The sequence below is a fragment of the Schistocerca serialis genome, chromosome 2 (assembly GCF_023864345.2).
Source record: "Schistocerca serialis cubense isolate TAMUIC-IGC-003099 chromosome 2, iqSchSeri2.2, whole genome shotgun sequence".
Classification (NCBI taxonomy): Eukaryota; Metazoa; Arthropoda; class Insecta; order Orthoptera; family Acrididae; genus Schistocerca; species Schistocerca serialis.
The window spans coordinates 865,266,521-865,289,983 of record NC_064639.1 but is presented as its reverse complement, the minus strand read 5'-3'; the positions used below and the strand labels follow the sequence as shown (position 1 = coordinate 865,289,983).

The 23,463-nt window shown below is 42.4% G+C and overlaps 1 protein-coding gene across 1 annotated transcript in view; it reads right to left on the bottom strand.

Annotated features, from left to right (window-relative positions):
• LOC126458174 (uncharacterized) overlaps nt 1-23,463 on the bottom strand; it is an 84,290-nt gene that overhangs the window by 22,274 nt on the left and 38,553 nt on the right. The window contains exon 5 of the mRNA XM_050095044.1: nt 22,326-22,481. Coding sequence (XP_049951001.1) covers nt 22,326-22,481 — 156 coding nt within the window. The remainder of the gene's footprint in view (nt 1-22,325; nt 22,482-23,463) is intronic.

Genomic DNA, 23,463 nt, shown 5'->3' with positions numbered 1-23,463 from the left:
CCACCAGAGAGAAAGATACACTACTGGTAGCAGGTCACTCAAATTGTGGCATTGTCTTTCTCATTTTCTTTTAGATTTTGCAACGGTAAACCGTTTCATCCTGTGGAACTGTAATAATGGAGGAAAAGACAAGCATTCATCAGAAACAAACCACGAGTTTGTGGAGTTTTCTGTTTCATATCAAAATAAGGGATATAAAATAAAATTATAGCACCAAATAAAATGTGTAAACATTTAGACACAAATATGAACAAAAGGCACAAATAGAAATTCTCTACACACACTGGCCACGCGGCAAAAACAACTAAACAAATTTAAAACTATATGCACAAATCTGTATATTTCTAGAAAACAGTGGAAAAAAGATAATAAATACCTTTACTGGACTTATCTATTGCAGATAGGAAAAGAATTTCATAACACTGCCAAAACCCAAGGCACAAAATGCACAACAGAAACAATTAAGTGATATCTCACACTTTAGATGCCGAACAATGAGCCTGTGAATCAGTGAAATAAATTTGTATGTGAGGCACACGTCTCACCAGTCCAAAAAGGGGTTAAAATGTGTGCACTATACTTCTTGTTGTTGTGGTCTTCAGTCCTGAGACTGGTTTGATGCAGCTCTCCATGCTACTCTACCCTGTGCAAGCTGCTTCATCTCCCAGTACCTACTGCAACTTACATCCTTCTGAATCTGATTAGTGTATTCATCTCTTGGTCTCCCTCTACAATTTTTACCCTCCACGCCGCCCTCCAATACTAAATTGGTGATCCCTTGATGCCTCAGAACACGTCCTACCAACCGATCCCTTCTTCTGGTCAAATTGTCCCACAAACTCCTCCCCAATTCTATTCAATACCTCCTCATCAATTATGTGATCTACCCATCTAATCTTCAGTACTCTTCTGTAGCACCGCATTTCGAAAGCTTCTATTCTCTTCTTGTCCAAACTATCTATCGTCCATGTTTCACTTCCATACATGGCTATACTCCATACAAATACTTTCAGAAACGGCTTCCTGACACTTAAATCTATACTTGATGTTAACAAATTTCCTTGCCATTGCCACTCTACATTTTATATCCTCTCTACTTCGAACGTCATCAGTTATTTCGCTCCCCAAACAGCAAAACTCCTTTACTACTTTAAGCATCTCATTTCCGAATCTAATTCCCTCAGCATCATCACCCGATTTAATTCGACTACATTCCATTATCTTCGTTCTGCTTTTGTTGATGTTCATCTTATATCCACCTTTCAAGACACTGTCCATTCCGTTCAACTGCACTTCCAGATCCTTTGCTGTCTCTAACAGAATCCCAGTGTCGTCCACAAACCTCAAAGTTTTTATTTCTTCTCCATGGATTTTACTACCTACTCCGAATTTTCCTTTCGTTTCCTTTACTGCTTGCTCAGTATACAGACTGAATAACATCGGGGATAGGTTACAACTCTGTCTCACTCCCAAGCCAACCACTGCTTTCCTTTCATGCCCCTCGACTCTTACAACTGCAGTCTGGTTTCTGTAAAAATTGTAAATAGTTTTTCACTCCCTGTATTTGACACTTGCCACCTTCAAAATTGGAAAGAGAGTATTCCAGTCAACATTGTCAAAAGCTTTCTCTAAGTCTACAAATGCTAGAAACGTAGGTTTGCCTTTCCTTAATCTATCTTCTAAGATAAGTCGTAGGGTCTGTATTGCCTCTCGTGTTCCACCATTTCTACGGAATCCGAACTGATCTTCCCCGAGGTCGGCTTCTGCCAGTTTTTCTATTTGTCTGTAAAGAATTCGTGATAGTATTTTGCAGCCGTGACTTATTAAACTGATAGTTTGGTAATTTTCACACCTGTCAGCACCTGCTTTCTTTGGGATTGGAATTATTTTATTCTTCTTGAAATCTGTGGGTATTTCGCCTGTATGAAACATCTTGCTCACCAGATGGTAGATGTTTTGTCAGGACTGGTTCTCCCAAGGCTGTCAGTAATAAAATAATGGAATGTTGTCTAATCCCGGGGCCTTGTTTCGGCTCAGGTTTTTCAGTGCTCTGTCAAACTCTTCACGCAGTATTGTATCTCCCATTTCATCTTCATCTATGTCCTCTTCCATTTCCATAATATTGTCCTCAAGTACATTGCCCTTGTATAGACCCTCTATATACTCCTTCCACCTTTCTGCCTTCCCTTTTTGCTTAGAACTGGGGTTCCATCTGAGCTCTTGATTTTCATACAAGTGGTTCTCTTTTCTCCGAAGGTCTCTTTAATTTTCCTGTAGGCAGTATCTATCTTGCCCCTAGCGATGTATGCCTCTACATCCTTACATTTGTCCTCTAGCCATACCTGCTTAGCCATTTTGCACTTCCTGTAAATCTTATTTTTGAGACATTTGTATTCCTTTTTGCCTGCTTCACTTATTGCATTTTTGTATTTTCTCCTTTCATCAATTAAATTCATTATCTCTTCTGTTACTCAAGGATTTCTACTAGCCCTCGTCTTTTTACCTACTCGATCCTCTGCTGCCTTCACTGTTTCATTCCTCAGAGCTACCCATTCTTCTTCTACTGTATTTCTTTCTCCCATTCCTGTCAATTGTTCCCTTATGCTCTCCCTGAAACTCTGTACAACCTCTGGTTCTTTCAGTTTATCCAGGTCCCATCTCCTTAAATTCCTACCTTTTTGCAGTTTCTTCAGTTTTAATCTACAGTTCATAACCAACAGATTGTGGTCAGAGTCCACATCTGCCCCTGGAAATGTCTTACAATTTAAAACCTGGTTTCTAAATCTCTGTCTTACGATTATATAATCTGATAGCTTCTAGCATCTCCAGGCTTCTTCCATGTATACAGCCTTCTTTCATGATTCTTGAACCAAGTGTTAGCTATGATTAAGTTATGCTCTGTGCAAAATTCTACCAGACGCCTTCCTCTTTCATTTCTTAGCCCCAACCCATATTCACCTACTACATTTCCTTCCTATACTTATTGTTTGTAAATCACTTCTAACTTCTGAACTAACAGAAATCTTAAGGATTTAGACTGCCAATGCTTTGTGTCTGACCACTGTCAATAATAATAATAATAATAATAATAATAATAATAATAATAACAAACAATGGAAAACCCAGGATGGAATAATAATAATAATATACACTCCTGGAAATGGAAAAAAGAACACATTGACACCGGTGTGTCAGACCCACCATACTTGCTCCGGACACTGCGAGAGGGCTGTACAAGCAATGATCACACGCACGGCACAGCGGACACACCAGGAACCGCGGTGTTGGCCGTCGAATGGCGCTAGCTGCGCAGCATTTGTGCACCGCCGCCGTCAGTGTCAGCCAGTTTGCCGTGGCATACGGAGCTCCATCGCAGTCTTTAACACTGGTAGCATGCCGCAACAGCGTGGACGTGAACCGTATGTGCAGTTGACGGACTTTGAGCGAGGGCGTATAGTGGGCATGCGGGAGGCCGGGTGGACGTACCGCCGAATTGCTCAACTCGTGGGGCGTGAGGTCTCCACAGTACATCGATGTTATCGCCAGTGGTCGGCGGAAGGTGCATGTGCCCGTCGACCTGGGACCGGACCGCAGCGACGCACGGATGCACGCCAAGACCGTAGGATCCTACGCAGTGCCGTAGGGGACCGCACCGCCACTTCCCAGCAAATTAGGGACACTGTTGCTCCTGGGGTATCGGCGAGGACCATTCGCAACCGTCTCCATGAAGCTGGGCTACGGTCCCGCACACCAGTAGGCCGTCTTCTGCTCACGCCCCAACATCGTGCAGCCCGCCTCCAGTGGTGTCGCGACAGGTGTGAATGGAGGGACGAATAGAGACGTGTCGTCTTCAGCGATGAGAGTCGCTTGTGCCTTGGTGCCAATGATGGTCGTATGCGTGTTTGGTGCCGTGCAGGTGAGCGCCACAATCAGGACTGCATACGACCGAGGCACACAGGGCCAACACCCGGCATCATGGTGTGGGGAGCGATCTCCTACACTGGCCGTACACCACTGGTGATCGTCGAGGGGACACTGAATAGTGCACGGTACATCCAAACCGTCATCGAACCCATCGTTCTACCATTCCTAGACCGGCAAGGGAACTTGCTGTTCCAACAGGACAATGCACGTCCGCATGTATCCCGTGCCACCCAACGTGCTCTAGAAGGTGTAAGTCAACTACCCTGGCCAGCAAGATCTCCGGATCTGTCCCCCATTGAGCATGTTTGGGACTGGATGAAGCGTCGTCTCACGCGGTCTGCACGTCCAGCACGAACGCTGGTCCAACTGAGGCGCCAGGTGGAAATGGCATGGCAAGCCGTTCCACAGGACTACATCCAGCATCTCTACGATCGTCTCCATGGGAGAATAGCAGCCTGCATTGCTGCGAAAGGTGGATATACACAGTACTAGTGCCGACATTGTGCATGCTCTGTTGCCTGTGTCTATGTGCCTGTGGTTCTGTCAGTGTGATCATGTGATGTATCTGACCCCAGGAATGTGTCAATAAAGTTTCCCCTTCCTGGGACAATGAATTCACGGTGTTCTTATTTCAATTTCCAGGAGTGTAGATGAGTTTTGCTATTTGGGCAGTAAAATAACTGATGCTGGCCAAGCAGAGTGGATATAAAATGTAGACTGGCAATGGCAGGAAAAGCGTTTCTGAAGAAGAGAAATTTTTTAATACTGTATTTAGACATCTGTATAAGGAAGTCTTTTCTGAATTTATTTGTCTGGAGTACAGTTTTGTAGGGAAGTGAGATATGGACAATAAACAATTCAGACAAGAAGAGAACAGAAGCTTTTGACATATAGTGCTCCTGAAGAATGCCGAAGACTGAATGCTGACAGGCACAATTAAAAGACATTTCCATAAAGCTTTCGGCCACATCCTTCATTAGCACAAAAGAAACACATAGCATTCATACTGACAAGCAAACACTGTCATGCACATGACTGCCATCTCTGGCAGCTCGGGCCCTGGCATTCCAGCCAGAAGTGGCAGTCATGTATGTATAGGATGTGCTTATTTTTTATATAAGTGTCTTTAAATTTGTCTGTCTGCCACTTAACACATCTTCGTTTCAGTAAGCAGTAATCTATCTTTTTCTACATTGCTGATATTCCTCCCTGGAGTTTCCACTGTTTGAAGACTGGATGGGTAGATTACGTAAACAATGAGGAGGCACTGAACAGAATAGGAGGAAAGAAATTTGTGGCATAACTTGACAAAAACAAGGCATTGGTTGAGAGGAAACTTTCTAAAACATCAAGGACTCACCAATTTAGTACTGGGGAGAAGTGTGGGGGTTAAAAATAGTAGAGGGAGACCAAGAGGTGAATACAGTAAGCAGGTTAAAACGGATGTAGGTTGCAGCAATTCTTCAGTGATGAAGAGACTCACAAAGGATAGAGTAGCATGGAGAGCTGCATCAAACCATTTTTTGGACAGAAGACCACAACAGCAGCAACAATGACAACAGCACTACCAACACAGTGTTTGTGGAAATTACCTACAAGAAGAAGGAGAGATTTGCAAAAGAGGTTTAAGCATGTGCAATGTATACTTTTCAATTTTACTATCATAGATCCACTGCACAAAGTAAGTGAGGAAGATGATGATCATACATTCGTTACGTAAGCTGCAACATCCAGCAGATTGTGTCACAGATTATTGCTAGTATTTGACAAAAGCTTCATTATTGCTAACATTTGTAACCAGAACTACAGTCTTCTGAAATCTTGATGGTTGGTTGGCTGGTTCAAAAGGGGGAGGAAAGGGACCAAACTGTGAGGTCATCAGTCCCTTGTTCCCAGTAGAACAATTACCCAAGGGAAAGAAGACATACGGCATAACAACAGGAGAAAGGAAGAACCAGAAGAACGACAGGACAACACACACTTAAAAAAAACAGGGGGTGGAATAAACAGGGAGAAGAGATTAAAAACAAGAAAGCAGATTACCATGGCTGGCTGACCGTGAGAATAAAAAGAAGAAGCCAGCCACTCTGCAACACATTAAAACCTCCACCCTAAAAGCCCTACGTTGGAGGACACAGAGGGACAAAGCACATGTGCTAAAACTCAGATCAAATGACAAAATCCACCCTCACAAATAAAACATAAAACTAAAGCTGCTGATGATGCACTGTTGCCCAACACCGAAGATAGTGTGCTGGGATGGTTAAAAGTCCGCCGCAGAGTGGGTAAAAGTGGGCAGTCCAGCAAGAGGTGGACGACTGTCATTTGGGAGCCACAGCGACACTGAGATGGGTCCTCGCAACAGAGGAGGTAACCATGTGTGAGCCACGTATGGCCAATGTGGAGCCAACAAAGGACAACTGATTCCTTGTGAGAAGCCCACAGGGAAGACTTCCACAGATCCACAGTCTCCTTTAAGACATGCAGTTTTTTGTGCATACTGTTATGCCACTCCGTCTTCCAAAGCCGAAAAACCTAGTGGCGTAAGGCAGAATGCTGGTCAGTTTCAGAGATGCCCATATCTCCAGAAGCAGTTTCCACGTAACTTGTTTGGCCAGCCTGTCAGCAAGTTCGTTGCCTGGGATTTCAACATGTCCTGGGGTCCACACAAACACCACTGAACGACCGGACCATTCCAGAGCAGAGATGAACTCCTGGATGTTCGCTCTCAAAGGATGGCAAGGGTAGGACTGGTCGATAGCTCGTAAGCTGCTCAGGGAGTCAGAACAGAGAAGAAACGACTCAACATAGCAGGAATGGGTGTACTGAAGTGCACGAGATATGGCCACAAGCTCTGCAGTGAATACACTGCAGCCAATGGGCAAGGAATGCTGTTCAACATGGCCTCTGTGGACAGAGGCGAAGCCAACATTACCATCAGCCATCGAGTCATCTGTGTAAACAACTTCAGAGCCCCGGAACATGTCAAGAATCGAGAGGAAGTGACAGCGGAGAGCGGCAGGGTTAACAGAGTCCTTAGGGCCATGCAAAAGGTCCAGATGAAGCTTCAGCCGAGGTGTACACCATGGAGGTGTTCTACCGTATCTTCCTTCACCGTCGGCGTTGTCGTGGTTACCGTGAGACACCGTTATACCAAGAGGAAAGGCGCGTCGATCTTAGAGCATGAGATATGATGACCTTAAGCCATTGACAACACACAATGGTCACGGTAGCACCTGATTCCAGAATAGCTGCAGTAGTTAAGATCTCTCGATTCTTGACATGTTCCGGGGCTCTGAAGTTGTTTACACAGATGACTCGATGGCTGATGGTAATGTTGGCTTCGCCTCTGTCCACAGAGGCCATGTTGAACAGCATTCCTTGCCCATTGGCTGCAGTGTATTCACTGCAGAGCTTGTGCCCATATCTCGTGCACTTCAGTACACCCGTTCCTGCTATGTTGAGTCGTTTCAGATCCCTGTTGACCAGGTCCCCAAAACTTAACTCGTAACGAGATCCCTTCAAAGCAAATTGTCATAACGATTGTCTATAAAGGCTTCGTACGACGAGAATAAATGTTACCGTTTATGGAATAATAACAGATACGACCAAACTGTCTTGTCTCTTCTGCTTTATTTAACATAACTTCATTCACAGTTTCATTTCGCATTCACCACTCATTCATTGAAACTCTTTGATGAACAGTTTTGGTTGCTTAACACCAACAGTCAATGATAATGATACAGCTTTTCTCCTTTTTATAAATTGAAGCCCGCTCTCCGTGATATAATAAAAAAAAAAACCGGTCTCAATACCGCGTACCTCGTGAGACGCGAATAGACTTATCCTGGAATTGACCGCCCTGTAGGTGTACTCAATTTAATGACCACACTTCACTGTCGGTTATTTCGCGTAACTGAATGTCCATTTGTTAATCTGATTATACACTGTAGCTATTTAAAATTCGCCCCTATATTTTTCACAACGCACAATTAGCACTTCGTTACTTGTTTTCTTTTTTCTTCTTCTAAGAGTAAACGGAAAAAAAAAGACACCGTATCATCGGCTTAGTCGATATAAAGCAAAACACCTTAATATGCCCAATTTTACCTCTTCTTATAGGATCGGCTACCTTACTCATTAATTTATTACATATTATTTCCAATAACGCTAAACAGGTATCGCCGTTATATTTTAATTGTATTCAAAAGCATGTTACTACTATTATGACCGACCACATCGTAACAAATCGCGCGGCGTGCGTTTTTAACGATAACTTTACGCTATTCAAGTTCCGTTACAGCTGTCTTGACTCGTAATGTTACACGGCCCCCCAGACTGTGATGTCTTGAAGAGGGTTCCAGACAGAACAGGCTTATTTTTTTTTTGTGTACTGTGACAGGAGAGGGTATTTGTTTCGGCGAATACACTCACTCTCAGATTCACTCAACAAGTCAGTACATACATTCTACAATATTTAAGTTGAGTTAATGGGCCTAGACAAAATGCCCTTAACTAAATTCCACATTTGTTTATAGGTTGTCTTAGAAGCACTTCGCACTAACCACTTCATATTCACACCACATTTTTTTTTCTTGGATGAAGCCCTCAGTTCTTCAACCGACTGTGCAAGGCAGGGATCACAGCCGGGTTCGACGATTGGCATCCTAGGCCAAAACCCTTATCAGGCCACTTGTTTAACCAGAGAGGATTTGGTCCTTTTCTTTTCCTCTTAATTCCACTTTTAAATCATCCATCCTCGCTGTTCGGTGAGAGGATAAATCGTATTTCAGCGTCGTCATTGCTGCTGATACCAAGAAGGTATCTCATGGAAATCGTCGGTACATTCTTTAATTTTCTTTGTAAGTTAGTATAAGTACGTATTTATCCATTGGTGCTTTTATTTAGTCCACTGAGTGTAGTCTTGGTATCATTCAGTGTTTCTTGAATCTATATTTTGCTCATTATTGATAATACTTCTTCAGGTCTATGTGAGGGAACAAGCCTTTAATTACATCAGTATCACAATCTGCCAGGAGATAGCTCCCTTCATGAGGTATTTTCATTATTTTATATGGACCTGTATATAAATATTGCCATTTCTTATTCAGTCTTTTCCTGGTTGATGCTTTTGGGTGATTTCTCAATAAAATTTCTTCCCCTACATCATATGTGACTACTTTCTTCACATTTTTATCAAAACGGGTTTTTCTCATTTGTGCTTGATGCTTCAGGTTTTCGTAGACCTTCTTCACCAGATCTTCTTTCTTGGTAATCTTTTGTTCTATCGCAGGTAATTTCTTCATCCATTCTGGCACAATACTTTCACCAAATACTATTTGGTTAGGTGAATAACCTGTCGATAAGTGTGGTAAGTCATTACACACTTTCTCAAATTCATAAATCCAATCGATCCATTGATAATGTTGTTTGGGTATGTACGTCCGTAAAAATCGGTTCAACTCTCGGAAGATTCTCTCAACCAGATTTCCACAAGGGTAAAATCTTGAGATGTAAATGTGCTGGATTCCTTGTTCTTTCATAGTGTCTCTCCATACTATGCTTGTATAATAAGCAGCGTTGTCTGTCAAGATCATTACAGGTTTGCCAAGCTCAGTTATATAGTTGTTGATAAATTTGCGTAACATGGGTCGAACGTGGAGATTTTTCAAAGGATATAATTTCACATATTTTGAAAAGAGATCATAGAAAGCCAATACATATTTGAACCGTCCACGTGTCATGGGACGTGGCCCAAAGACGTCACATGACACCAACATTAAAGGTTGTTGTGGGATGATAGGATGTAATTCTATCTTCCGACAATAGTTTATGGGTTTCGCCTTCTGACATATTTTGCACTTCTTAATAATATTTGTAGCTATACGTCCCAAATTTGGATGATAGCAGTATTGTGCTATTTTGGCTGTACATTTAGCGGCACCAAAATGACCCCAATTCAAGTGAGTGTACCATACTAGTGATTCTAAATATTTATTTGGAACACAAACTTTCCAAACATCTTCTTCATCCTTCCTCCGATACAATATTCCGGATTTTAATTGATATTGTTCTTGAGAGTGACTTAGCGTTTTGCTTTCAACAGCATGCCTAATGGCTTTCCACAACTTATCATCTTCTTGCAGTTGTGGAAGACTTCGAGATAGCTGTGAAATCTGCCTCTCACAATATTGCCTTGATAAATTCATGACTTTAAAGTCAATAGTCCGTTCTTCACACTCGTCAGCATTCTTTCTTTTCGGTAATCTTGAAAGAGCATCGGCTATGATGTTGTCTTTCCCTCTGATGTATTTGAGCATAATATCATATTCTTGCAGTAGCAAGGCCCACCGGGTTAAACGTGAATGGAACATCCTTCCTGTTAAAATAAAAGATAAAGCTTTGTGGTCGCAGAATACAATGATCTTCTTTCCATATACAAAATAGCGAAACTTTCTAAGTGACCAGACCACGGCCAGTACTTCCAATTCAGTAGTACAATATGCACGTTCACAGCTAGAGAGTGTTCTGCTGGCAAACCCAATTATCTTGATGGTACTGATATCTTCTGGATTGTCCATCTGGAAAAGAGTGGCACCCAATCCTGTTTCAGAAGCATCCGCAGCAATATAAAAATCTTGATCAAGTCTCGGATGATGTAACAGTGGAGCATTAGCCAAAGCATTGCGGATGTTATCAAAAGCTTGCGTGCATTCGGAATTCCACTCCCACATGACATTTTTTCTTAACAGCCGTAACAAACAGTCTTGGCTTCCTAACTGATTGGGTAAAAATCGTCGAAAAAATGAAACTAAGCAGATAAATGACTTTAATTCTGTTCTATTCTTTGGATAAGCACATCTGTTAATCACATCCATCTTTTTAGGATTTGGTTTTATCCCTTCAGGAGTGATTATATGTCCAAGAAATTTCAATTGGTTATGAGCAACTTGGATTTGCTCAAATTTACAGAACTTCGTATTCCAAAAATTTCGCAAAAACTATTCTTAATAAGTCCAAATGTTCCTCCCAAGTTTCAGAAGCAATTAGCAAATCATCCACATATAAAGTAACTTCATTCAAAAGATCTCTGCCCAGTACGGTATCTAATGCCGATATGAAAACACCACTGCTTATTTTCAACCCAAATGGCATGACAGTAAACTGGTAACTTCGGCCCAGAAAAACGAATGCAGTATATTTTCTAGATTCTTTCGATATTCTAGTTTGCCAATATGAACTACGCATATCCAAAGAAGTTAAGAAGCGGGCACCATAAAACTGTTGTACTAACTCTTCTAGGTTCTCCGGTCACGTTTGTACATGTATAATGATCTTATTGATCTCTCTGGCATCCAACACCAATCTGATGTCACCATTGGGTTTAATTACCGCCACAAGAGGGTTACAATATTCGGAATCTGAGGGCTCAATAACACCCCATTCTAACATTTTATTGATTTCCTTTCTGACTACTTCTTTCTTTGTCCATGGGATAGAATAGGAAGTACGACAAAAGGGTTTATGTGCATACGTCTTTATATGGTATTCAAAGTCTTTTATTATACCCGGACGTTTACTAAAAATTGACTGATATGCTTCCAACAAGTAGTACAGTTCATCCCTTTGGATAACAGATAAATATTCTGATTCTAACACCTTTTCCTGCAATGACATTTTATCCAACATTTCTTCAGAACATTCAATAAGGCATATATCATACACATTTTCATCATCAATACTGACATATTTTACCATTAGATTCATACACAATTGATTTGGAATTATTCGGCCCTTTCTCAGGGTGGCTGTCAAAACATTACCATTGGAATTAAATATACATTCACCTTTCTCTAAATTAATGATTGCACCGGTCTCACATAAAAAATCCAAACCCCAGATACATGGTACTGTCATTTTAGGAACAACCAGGAATGTACTTTCTATTTGAGCCCCCTGTATTGTAACGTCAACACGTACCTGTTTCACAACTTTTTGCATTTTTGCGCTGAACGCGCCAGACACGGTACATCCTGTGATAGGAAAAGTGGGCATTTTTACCCCTCGGCTTATCTGTTTTAAACAGTCCAACGTCATGACACTAATAGTTGCTCCAGTATCAATTAATATTTCAACATCAACATTATTTATACTTGTTGGAATTATTGCCTGTAAAATTTGTCTACATTTATTAGAAACTTCAGGTTTTTCTTCAATTAACTCATTCCTTATATCCTGATCATTATTGTACCTTAATACTCTCACTTCAAATTGATGCCTGCCTTCCTTCTCCTTTCCAGTCATCCTAGGAAGGCATTTGGTGACTGGTATTAGTTTAATCTATCTCGTTGAGTCATCGGTGGGGGTTCATGAACTTCCACAATCCGTACAGTATGATCCGAGTTATGGTATTCACCCCGTCGCACATTGGAGGCTCCTTCGCCCATTGGTATAACTCCTTGTGCTGGATGAGGACTCGAGGCATTTGTTCCATCCTGCCGATGAACATTATGCTTCGAATTATCTTCCCAAGGTTGAATGCAATTGGGTTCATCACTTGGGTACCTGTTACTCTTATTAATATCACTACTATGCACATTCGCGTCACCATATCGAGGTTTACCTCTAGCACAGTAAGTATCTCTTCTATATTTATTATAATCATTGTTTTTATTGCAACCATAGGATGAAGATTGTCCACGCTCCTGTGATGCGGGTTTGCCTGGTTTTCGGTATTATTATTATCATATGTTAAATTATTATTATAATTATTTGTATTACTATGAGTGTGAGTCGACATTTGATTACTACTCATTTGTCTTGCGTCTTCCATAATCATTTCTATAGAGTCAATCACCGACAAGAACTGTTCTACATCGTGGTCAGGAACATTTATTAACTTATCACGCATATTTATGGGCAACCTTCCCTTCAAAATTCTGATCACTTCCTTGTGAGAAATTGGATCATTCCAATAACGTGTCATATTTATGTACTTTTCAAAATATTGCCTTAAAGTACTCCCTTTACTGTTAAAATACTCAGGTTGGTAAACCTCTTTTCTTAATTTCTCTTGTTTACTCGACGACCAGTATTTAGTCAAAAAAAGTTGTTCAAACTCAGCGCAAGTATGGCAACTTTCACATACTTCGGCGGCCCATAATGCGGCTTCTCCGGTAATTTTGGATACTATAAATTGAAGTCGGTCGTGTTCTGACCAGCTACGCGGAAATATTCTTTTGAAATTATTGATCAAGATTTTCGGATGCAGGTTGTTCTTTTCAGTGGAGAATGTTGGGAATTGTCTACTTTTAAAAATGCTGTTCTCCACCTTTAAAGAAGATAAATATCCTCGCTGACCAAAAGAATCATCATCTTTACCAACCGAATCATCAACTTCCCAATGCAAATTTTCACCACAATTGTACTTCGTATTATCACATGTTCGGTTGTTTTTTGACCTATTCTCCGAACGTTCGTCCTCTGCCAACAAATTTTGTGATGACTTTCGTTCTAACTCCGCCAATTTATGATTGGTTTCCTTTTGCCATTTAGGTAACTCATCAACTATTTTGTCTTTTATTTTCTGAAATTCGCTAGTGAAGAGCTTAATTAATTCGTCATTTCTACTTAGGTGCTCATTGATATTTTCATTTGGCTGGGATCCAATAATAGTCTTAACCTTCCGTGAAATCTTCTCGGGTGATCAGCCGAGTAAAGGCGTCGTCTTCTCGCAACGTTTCGAAGGGTTTCGTACCCATCATCTTCAAGCTTGAAGATGATGGGTACGAAACCCTTCGAAACGTTGCGAGAAGACGACGCCTTTACTCGGCTGATCACCCGAGAAGATTTCACGAATGGAATACGCCGAGAAAGTCTCAAATCACATTTAGTCTTAACCTTGTCTACAATTTCATTTCCTTTTATTTCTATCCATTCAGTTAGATCTTCGTCAAGTCTTTTAGGTTGATCTACTAAATACTTGTCAATCCCCTTACGAGCATCAGACTCAAACTCGACTATTTGTTTCGAAAGCTCTCCTATCTGAGCGCTAGCATTGAAACAGCTGCTTTCACACTTAACCATCCTATTGGACAGGCCATGACAACTCTTCGAAACTACCTCATATTTCTTTTCTACGTCATGAAGCTTTCCCATTCAATTATTATATAGCCTTTCTAAGGTGTTAGAAAACTCTACATCTAGTTCTCCAAATTTCGCATTTAATTGAGTCTCCCAGTCCGCCTTTAATTCTTTCTTAGTATTTTCCAGTTTATAATCAAAGGTGTTCAGTTTGCTTTCCAAAGAATCCATTTTAACTTCTAATGAACCAAATTTGGCCTCAAATTTTTCATTTAACTTTTGATTGTCCTTTTTGAATTGCTTATTATCTTTTTCTAGTGAACCAAGTCTTCCATTCATTACACCCATTTAAGTATTTATTGATACCAGCATATCAAACATTTTTTGATTAATATTTCCATTTTGAGAATCAACTTGCTGATCTACTTCCGAAACCTCAAGATCTTTATGTTCTCCCACGCTGCTTACCTTACTTATCATTGTATTTGAATCTCCTAACGGCTCTAAATCAATAACTGTATTATTATCTGTACCTGTCTCCTGTCCCACATTGAGCTCATGGGATGCATCATCCCTATCCTCTTCACTTTCCTCTCTCTCTCTACTCATTACTCTACTCAACTGCACATTATCATGTATTCTTTTCGTTCGTTTTGACATGATTATTCACTACCAAGACATACACTTATTTTCACTATGTATTTACATATATTTATCTACCGAAATCACAAGTCTCAACTTCCCTTTTTTTTATAATTATACAGTTATTTTAATCATACCTGGTAGTATCGCTCACTTTTAGCGATTATTGAAGAATACCTCTTTCATTGGACAGACTCACTGGCTGCTACAATATTTTCCAACTCTAGGGTTCGTGAATCCGGATGACACTCGACTCGATGCAGCAATCCTCCTCGATCAAGCCGCACGTTGTGGCGCCACTTCTACCGTATCTTCCTTCGCCGTCGGCGTTGTCGTGGTTACCGTGAGACACCGTTATACCAAGAGGAAAGGCGCGTCGATCTTAGAGCATGAGATATGATGACCTTAAGCCATTGACAACACACAATGGTCACGGTAGCACCTGATTCCAGAATAGCTGCAGTAGTTAAGATCTACGAACTATCCCCTGTTGGCCAGGTTCCCAAAACTTAACTCGTAACAAGATCCCTTCAAAGCAAATTGTCATAACGATTGTCTATAAAGGCTTCGTTCGACGAGAATAAATGTTACCGTTTATGGAATAATAACAGATACGACCAAACTGTCTTGTCTCTTCTGCTTTATTTAACATAACTTCGTTCACAGTTTCATTTTGCATTCACCACTCATTCATTGAAACTCTTTGATGAACAGTTTTGGTTGCTTAACACCAACAGTCAATGATAATGATACAACTTTTCTCCTTTTTATAAATTGAAGCTCGCTCTCCGTGATATAATAAAAAAAAAACGGTCTCAATACCGCGTACCTCGTGAGACGCGAATAGACTTATCCTGGAATTGACCGCCCTGTAGGTGTACTCAATTTAATGACCACACTTCACTGTCGGTTATTTCGCGTAACTGAATGTCCATTTGTTAATCTGATTATACACTGTAGCTATTTAAAATTCGCCCCTATATTTTTCACAACGCACAATTAGCACTTCGTTACTTGTTTTCTTTTTTTTTCTTCTAAGAGTAAACGGAAAAAAAAGACGCCGTATCATCGGCTTAGTCGATATAAAGCAAAACACCTTAATATGCCCAATTTTACCTCTTCTTATAGGATCGGCTACCTTACTCATTAATTTATTACATATTATTTCCAATAACGCTAAACAGGTATCGCCGTTATATTTTAATTGTATTCAAAAGCATGTTACTACTATTATGACCGACCACATCGTAACAAATCGCGCGGCGTGCATTTTTAACGCTAACTTTACGCTATTCAAGTTCCGTTACAGCTGTCTTGACTCGTAATGTTACAGTGTACATGAATGGACCTCAAGTAGAGGTGGTAAAGGGAAGGACTCCAGTTCGGAGAGAAAGGATCGCATGCGAACTGCAATCGTGAGCCCTGACCTGGGCCACCGATGCAAGAGATTAACTGCTGCGGGTGGGAAAAAGAGACTGGAATTTGGACGCTCATTAGAACTACGAATGTGTGCAACATAACTAGCGAGCAGTTGTGCACGTTGAATCCACAATGGAGGGATTCCAGCTTCCACCAGGACACTGGTCACCAGACTTGTTCTAAAGGCTCCTGTCTCTAGGCGAACACCACAGTGGTGCACTGGGTCGAGTAAACGCAATGCTGAGGGCACCGCCAAACTGAAAATCAGACTCCCATAGTCAAGGTGGGATTGAACAAGAGCTCTGTAGAGCTGCAGTAGCGTAGAGTGATCTGCACCCCAGTTGGTGTTGCTCAAGCAGCAGAGAGCACTGAGGTACTGCACTTAAGCTGACAAAGGTGAGGTAGCCAAATCAATGAAGTGTCGAAAACCAGTCCTAAGAATCGATACATCTCCACGACAGTGAGTTGATCATCATTAAGATAAAGTTCAGGGTCCGGATGAATGGTACAACACCAACAGAAGTGCTTGACACATGACTTCGCAGCTCGAAACTGCAAGCTGCGGGCTAGAGCACATGAAGACGCCTTGTCAATGGCTCCCCATAGGTGTAGTACTGGAGGAGCAATATGAAAAGCTGAAGTCATCTGCATACAGAGACGGGGAGACCGATGGCTCAACAGCTGCTGCTAGGCCGCTAACGGCCACTAAAAATAGAGGTACACACAATACAGAGCCCTGTGGAACGTCATTCTCCTGAATACGGGGGCAACTATGGGAGGCACCAACTTGGACATGGAAAGTACGAAGCGACAGGAAGTTTCAGGAAGTTTCGGATAAAAATTGGGAGTGGGCCCTGGAGACCCCACTCATACAATGTGGCAAGGATATGATGTCACCAGGTCGTATTGTATGCTTTACGTAAGTCAAAAAAGACAGCAACCAAGTGTTGGCGCCTCAAAAAGGCTGTTCGGATGGCAGACTCGATGGACACAAGATTATCAGTGGTAGAGCAACCCTGGCGGAAGCAGCACTGACATGGAGCCAGCAGGTCATGTGACTCCAGGACTCATCCCAACTGCCGACATACCGTATGTTCCAATAGCTTACAAAGAATGTTGGTGAAGCTGATGGGCCGATAACTTTCCATATCAAGTGGGTTTTTACCAGGTTTGAGCACTGGAATGATGGTGCTCTCCTGCCATTGCAATGGAAAGGTACCACCGCACCAGATCCGGTTGAAGACGACGAGGAGATGTCGCTTGTAGTAAGATGAGAGATGTTTAATCGTCTGACTGTGGATCCGATCCAGCTCAGGAGCTGTGTCAGGGCAATGTGCAAGGGCACTGAGGAGCTCTCACTCTGTAAATGGGGCATTATAGGGTTCACTGTGGCGTATAGTGGACGAGAGAAATTTCCTTTCCACCTGCCATTTAAGGGTGCGAAAAGCTGGGGGGTAGTTCTCCGATGCAGATGCTCAAGTATAGTGCTCAGCAAAGTGCTCAGCAATCGCGTTTCCATCGGTAGAGAGCACACCACTGATGTTGACACCAGGGACATCTGTTGGGGTGTGGTACCCAAAAAGACGTCTAATCTTTGTCCAGAATTGGGAAGGTGATGGATGGCACCCAATGGTTGACACGTATCTCTCCCAACACTCCTGTTTCCATCATTTTATAAGCAGGCGAACATGGGCATGGAGCCGCTCAAAGGCCTTTAGTGCGCTAGGGAAGGGTGCCGCGTATGTCGCTGTTTAGCTGGCCGATGATCTTTAATTGCCTCAGCGACTTCCAACAACCACCAAGGGACTGTCTTTTGCTGGGGGCACCTCAAAGAATGAGGATCACGTTTTCCACCGCAGAAATTATCGCTGTAGTGACCTGCTCAATCACAACATCAATGGCACCATATGGGGGAGATTCAACGGTGACAGCAGAGGTGAAGGCTACTCAGTCTGCCTTGTTTAAAGCCCATCTGGGTAGGTGTCCATAGGCATGACACTGGGGGAGTGACAGGAAGATAGAGAAGTGGTCACTAACACACAGGTCATCATGTGCTCTCCAGTGGATAGATGAGAGAAGTCCTGGGCTGCAAACTGATAAATCAAGCCACACTGAAATGTGTGGTGGCCCCAGCACTTAAGAGGTGGAGGTCGAGTTGGGGCAGTAAATTTTTGACATCTCTGCCACGGCCAGTAAGCATGGTGCTACCCCACAAGGGATTATGGGCATTAAAAACTCCCAAAAGTAGGAAAGGTTTAGGGGTTGATCAATCAGTACAGCCAATACGTTCAGGGGTACCACACCATCTAGAGGGAGATATATGCTGCAGATAGTTATTTCCTGCATTGGGCCATATCCTGATAGCCACAGCTTCAAGAGGAGTTTGAAGGGGCACAGGTTCACTACATACCGAGTTTGTGACATAAATGCAAATTTCACCTAACACTATTACATTCGCTATGGTTCTTGTAATATCCCCGGTAGCCACGAAGGGCAGGCACCCGCATTGCCAGGAACCAGATTTCCTGGAGGGCAATACAGAAAGCTCAACAGTTGCCAGAGCTCAGCCAGGTGGTGGAACAAACTGCCACAATTCCATTGGAGGATGATATGATCTTGAGACTGGGAAGGCATGAAACACTCAATGAGGCATCCTACACCTGAGGGTCACATGCTACCACCAACTTATTTCCTGAACAGGCTATGTCCATTGTGTCTGAGGGTCTGGCGAGATCTAGGTCCTCACTGGACACCAGCACCTTCACATCCTCCTCAGATGCAGAGCTTGTGGGCAGTGGTGGTGTGGGTGCCACCACAATTCCCTTGGTCTTGGGGGTCTTCTTTCTGGACTTCTCTTGCTGATCCTTGGGCTTCTCTGGCTGGTAGGGTTTCACTGATTCAGTCTCTGGGACTGAGGATGATCATGAAGCCCTAGACCAGTTGCTTCTGGGCACCTCAGACAGTGACGGGTGTCATCTTTCCCACTATCAGAAACCTGGGAAGGGAGTGACCCAAGGAACCCTTTCCCAGTGAGAGGAGCCAAAGAAGACTTGCGCTTCTCTGGCTGAGAAGTGGGGACTGGTGACCCCGATGCTTGGGGGGACAGTGCTCGTGAGGTAGATGGAGAAAGAGCAACAGGGAGGGAAGTGGCCCCCCACAATCAAGGGGGCAGGTGTAGACTGTAACTCGCGGAACTGATGTGGCTACAACTGTTCTCGTAGCGGTGGCATAAGAGAAGGTCATAGCCACAGGATGTAGGCGCTCAAATTTCCTCAATGTAGGTCTTTCGGTCCAGGGTCTTGTACTCCACGGTTTTCCTTTCTCGCTGTAAAATCCTGCAGTCTGGTGAGCAAGGGGAATGATGCTCTCTGCAGTTGACACAGATGGGAGGCAGGGCACATGGAGTATTGGGATGGGATGGACATACACAATCTCGACATGTGATGCTGGAAGAACAGCCGAACTTCCAGCACTTAAAGCAGCGCATTGGGGAGAGATATATGGCTTGACATCACAGCAGTAGACCATCACCTGGACCTTCTCGGGTAATGTGTCACCCTCGAAGGCCAAGATGAAGGCACCAGTAGCAAACTGATTATCTCTCGGACCCCGATGGACGCACTGGACAAAATGAACTCCTCACCACTCTAAGTTGGCGCACAGCTCATCGTCAGACTGCAAAAGAAGGTCCCTGTGGAATATAATACCGTGGACCATATTTAAGATCTTATGAGGTGTGATGGTAACAGAAAAATCCCCCAACTTGTCAAACACGAGTAATGCTCGTGACTGGGCAGAGGATGCCATTTTTATCAAGACTGACCCTGATCGCATTTTGGACTAGCCCTCCACCTCCTCAAACTTGCCCTCTAAATGCTCTACAAAAAACTGAGGCTTCAATGAGACAAAGGAGCCCCCATCAGCTCTCGTACATACGAGGTACTGGGGCACATAAAGTTTGCTGCCATCCTTAGCCTGACATTCCTCCTATGGTGTGGCCAGGGAGGGGAACAATTTAGGACCATACTTCCTTGCATTGTACTGAGACTTGGAACAGTTAGAGACCGGTGGCATTTGATCACCAGCAAGTGACAACGTGCTACGCTTCATTGCGCATCATCAGCCCTGATTCCACCCACTCCGACCAGGGGCCCTCCCAGCTACAGCAAAGGCCACCTAGCAGGATGGCCATTGCCACGGGTCCCAATGTTCCAGGATGATGGGCATGTAACCCTTGGCATACGTGGGGAGTTAACGGCAGAGGCATCAGCAGAGCTATCCCTGTGTAGTCGGGGGCTACAACCAACAGGGTACATGGCGGCCCCACCACAACAGACTGGCTACCATGCTGGATATGAGGTGCAAAGAATTCTATGGTCATCGTTGACACAGAATTTGACATTGTGTAGTGGGTGGAGGAAAACACACCCAGGAAGGTGTCCTCACTCAAGAGATGGTGGATGAGTGGGACTGCAATGTCACGATGAGGAAGTGGGCTAAAGATCTTAATGCACGATGGACACGATGCGCTATGTAAGGCACCCTTCTCCAATTGGCTTGCTCTTCAGGAAAAGTTTGAAAAATAGAGGTCAAACCCTACAGGGGACCATCACATAAAGGCCGAAAGGTGTGAGACTCCTTTTAGTTGCCTCTTACGACAGGCAGGAATACCTCAGCCTATTCTAACACCAGGGCCCACAGGGGGAAATAGTGATGATAACCATCAGCATAAAAAAATAATTTAGTTTCATGACCAAATCAGAATCCAACTATTTTGCTTTTATCCCTCAGAAAATTTCGTTTTACCCCTCAAGAGGTAATAACCCTCACGTTGCAAAGCACTGCCCTAAAGTGAATGACATTTTCATACGGGAACAAGGTCTTCTATCCTACTCTGCGCAGATAAAACACAGTTTATGATCACTCCCACTGGCCGTAACCCAGAGACTGGGGAAACAACAGACAGTTCTGCAGGTCAATAACAGCAGAGTTCACGACGTGAATGGCTAACCAAAAAATAAGTCCAGAGCAAAGAAAATTCATCCTTTGCATATAAAACATTGCAAGGAGTAATCCAATCACAAATGTAGTACATGCAAGATAAAAATTCTCCTGCTCAATGGCTTGTAACTAAAGGCTTCAAAGACAAGTAAGGGACTGATGGCAGGTGTGTCAGGTCGCTGTATTTGCAGGCAGTCTGATGTCATGTCAGTGGACGGCTCCACGTGACATGCTGTGGATGCATCTTCTACAGGAGCAAGCAGCCATTGTTAATTTTAAGTAGTTCGAGTATCTCTGGCCGTTCCCCATAAGGATACTCAGACTGGGTGGGGAATGTGAATCAATGTCTGATACTAAACAGAGAAAATGCCGAATTATGTACTGTGAAACAAAGTCAAGTGTTTGCCAAGCACAAGCTACAATTTAACAGCCGATCACAATTTCTTACTCAATACAAAAGAGATCGAATCCAACCATATTACGATGGCTAAGAAACTTCACAGACACTGCTTCATCAAATGAACTGTTCCAAATATCCATGTTTTATTGCCGAATGCCATGGAACTCAATATACTTAAGTCAACCAATCAGAGTTACATATCAGTATCAATAATTTCACCTTACAAAGCTAGAATTAATTTAATATTGAATCCAAATTACTGTCAACTGTGTACAATTTCATATTATCCACTTTTACTCAAAAATGTTAACTGGTGATATCTTTTCAAGATATAAGCCAAAGATAACAAATAGGAAACTGGTTGAAACATTGTTACCAGACAACACAGCTATTCGCCTGATGTCGTAAGATGATTTCATCAAAGAAATTTGCTGAGAAAGCTTGGATTTCCCTATAACAATGATAATTATGATATTTCTGACAATGACCTTTGCAATATTTTGGTATATGTTAACTGCCACTGCAGTGGACTTTTGCCCCTTCCTGTTCTATGATGAATTCTTTACAACCGGATAAGAGTTCCCATTTATGTTTATCAAAGGCACCATCATTACAAAAGCTCCTCAACATGACTAAACAGTCAAAGAACACATTTAATCTGAACACACATCTACAACACATCAGTGATCACATGAAGTATGGAATTTTCAGTCCTTGTTGTTACACACACACACACACACACACACACACACACACACACACACACACACAAATGGGTGTACTATTTCAAAATTCCAAGCTCTTAAGAGCTAAGTCTAAACCATTAATAAGCAAACTGTGTTTGAAAACAATGTACCTGGAGCTGGTCAGCACTTTGTGGCTGATTGTGAGAAAGGCAAACGCAATGCCGCCACAACGCAATACATGAGCGGAAGATCCTTAGGCATGTGCCACACTTGAAATGCTCATGAGACACTTCATTTTCTGGCTCTTCATTTACTGCATTCAGTTTCTGTCAAGTCAGAGAAACAGTCATTAGCAAGTGTCCAAAATGATGATTAGTCTAAATACTATTTGTGACCTAAAATTTTGGAAAAAGCAAATATAAGTTAGTCCCTGAAACATATTTTATTCATATATATTACCTCAGGTGAATTATGATGCATAATATAAACTATATAGCAGCAGCAGGACACATTCTGAGGCCTCCAGAAGTAATCAGTTTGGTTATGGAAATGGGTGGGAGGTAAAAACTTTACAGGAAGACCAAGGCACGAATACAGTTTTCACGTTCGAATGAATCTATGATATAGTAGCTATTCGGATATAAAGAGGCTTCACAGGCTAGAGTAGCATAGACACCTGTCTCTGAAGTGAAGACAACAACAACAACAACAACAATAACAGAAATTAGGGAGAATAATGCACATCTGATTCCATGGAAACTACAGCACTGTATATTCAGTTGCTCTAAGGAATACCTGAGCGAAGAACAGTTGGCAACATTAACATTTTAGAACTAGAGTAATACTTTAAATAAACAAACACTGAAATAATGAGGCAAATGTGATTCAGTGATCACACGAGTGTAGCACAGTCAACTCGCTGGTGATTACGTACTAGGGATTGTGACTTTAACACAAACAGTGCCAGACCTGATGACACCAAGGACTAGATGCTACTTCCCCCATCCAAGTGCAGCACAACGCATTACATAAAAATTCTAGCCTGTTAGAAGTACTTTAAATGTTACTCATATCTGCTTTGGAAAATCATTCTTACCATGGAATGTTTGTTAGTGTTTGCCACACTGTAATCTGATGTACTGATAAGTATACTACGAAATGTTTTACATGTTGTTATACAAGCAGCGGAAAGGTTCAAAACAGTGCATAAAAGGGTTGGACAAAAATAAGGAAACACAGAGGAAATGCATGCTGCACATAAATGCAGATGCTATCCAAGCCTACAAATTGTGTTGTTGTTTACGACCA